The sequence below is a fragment of the Geospiza fortis genome, unplaced genomic scaffold, assembly GCF_000277835.1.
Source record: "Geospiza fortis unplaced genomic scaffold, GeoFor_1.0 scaffold488, whole genome shotgun sequence".
Taxonomy (NCBI): domain Eukaryota; kingdom Metazoa; phylum Chordata; class Aves; order Passeriformes; family Thraupidae; genus Geospiza; species Geospiza fortis.
The window spans coordinates 3675944-3677664 of NW_005054365.1; the positions used below are offsets into that span (position 1 = coordinate 3675944).

Sequence of the window (1721 nt, forward strand, 5' to 3'; positions counted from 1 at the left end):
GCAGCCCTGTCCCCCCGGGCTGTCCCCTCTGCCCCCCTGGGCTGTCACCCCTGCATGCAGCTGGTGTGCAGGTGAGCACCAGGACAGAGCCCAGCACATCCCCTCCGCCTCGGGGACTCCGCGGCCACCAGCACCACCAGGCTCAGCACCTCCACGCTGTGCGGTTTGTTGCGGGTTTTAAGCCTTCTTTGATCTTTTTCCTGTACTCTCAAAGTCACAGGAAACATTTTTCCTGCTGCTTCAAAGGCCAGAGCTTGCACAGGGGCCCCATGCAGCAGACAGCCCAGCAGGACAGTCCTAAATTTCACCGTGACTCAGCTGCACAGACAGCCCTTACGGGTTCCAGCCCCTGGCCCCACTGCCTAAAAATCCAGCTGCATCCCTAGAATGTTCCTGCAAAACTGACAGGCAACAGCAGAAGGGCCAGTGCTGAAATGCCTGCTCTCACCAACAAACTTTGTTGTTGTTGAAAATAAACCTAAAGTTAATAACACGCACAGGTTGCCACCAAATCCCCACCACTTCCTCATCAGAAAGTCCCTACACAGCAAAAAGATCCCAAGCAACGCCCCAGGAAGCAGCTCACACCTGCTCCACACACCAACAGGAGTGTAAACCAGGGCAGCACAAAAAAGACAACGCAGGTTAACTACTGCTCATCAAGTCAAAAATCAATTAACCAGGTTGCTTTAATCAGCCCATCAACAGGGACAGCACAGCACTGGGAGCCAGCCTCCCTCCTCCCAGGGATGCTTGCCATCACATCCATGCACCCATCCTGAGAGGTGCTGTGGTCAGCGCGGCAGGGCTGTTTAGCCACAGCTCCACTCCTGCTCCTCTCCGGGTTTTCCAAGGGGAAAAGATGTTCCAAACTTTGCTTTTGAAGTGCTCCCGAGAAGGATGGAGGTCATCCCGCTCACAGACAGCCCAGCTCAGTCCAGCAGGGCCTCTGCAATGCCCACAGGCTCAGAGGAGAACACTGGATCCACCATTCATCCTGCATCCCTTTGATGGCCGTGGTCAAAGGAAAGATTCGTGGCAACCCCCCTTTTTTTTCTACATAAAAAAGCTGCTGGCAGAGGAGCCACAGGAGCAGAAATCTGCAGCAAAGTTAAACCCGGGGGACACAAAGTGATTCTGGTTCTGCCAATCTGGCAGCACCTCCACGAGCTGACCACGGCCACAGGGAGAATCCAAACCACTAAAATTCCCATTATGACAACAGATGATGCTGACACTGTCACACAGCAAAGCCTTTTCTGAAGCCAAGCGCCGCTCCCGGTGAGCCGCTGCCCGGCGTGACTGATGTTGTTGGCATTCCCGGACCGCGGCTGCCCGCAGCCCTCCCGAGCAGCCCCGGGAGATGCGGAGCGCAGCGAGAGGGCTCTCTCCCCATCAGAGAGCTCCGAGCCAGGCGGATCTCGCACTGCCCGCGAGAGCTCTTTCATCGGGACAGGTCAATCGGCACAGATCTCTCTGGACACAAGCTCTCCCTGGGAAAAGGAGCGGAAAGCCCCGACCTGTGTGGGAGGCACCCACAGCCCGGGGTGCCCAGGGGCTGGGGTTACCCGAGTATCCCACAGACACAATAACACAAAAAAAAAAATTTAAACCAGAGTGGAAACTGTTTTTCTAGTCCAGACCTCAGGCTCTGCTTTAAAAAGAGCACCTGAGCCTCCAATTGCCACCCAGATGGCTTTTTAAGAGCAAGCGCTCGGTCT

At 55.5% G+C, this 1721-nt stretch overlaps 1 protein-coding gene across 1 annotated transcript in view; it reads right to left on the reverse strand.

The window, feature by feature from the left end:
- Nucleotides 1-1448, reverse strand: part of MYO5B (myosin VB) — a 146371-nt gene extending 144923 nt beyond the window's left edge. Inside the window, exon 1 of the mRNA XM_031059641.1 lies at nucleotides 1299-1448. Within this exon, the coding sequence (XP_030915501.1) occupies nucleotides 1299-1448 (150 nt within the window). The remainder of the gene's footprint in view (nucleotides 1-1298) is intronic.
- Nucleotides 1449-1721: the final 273 nt, after the last annotated feature.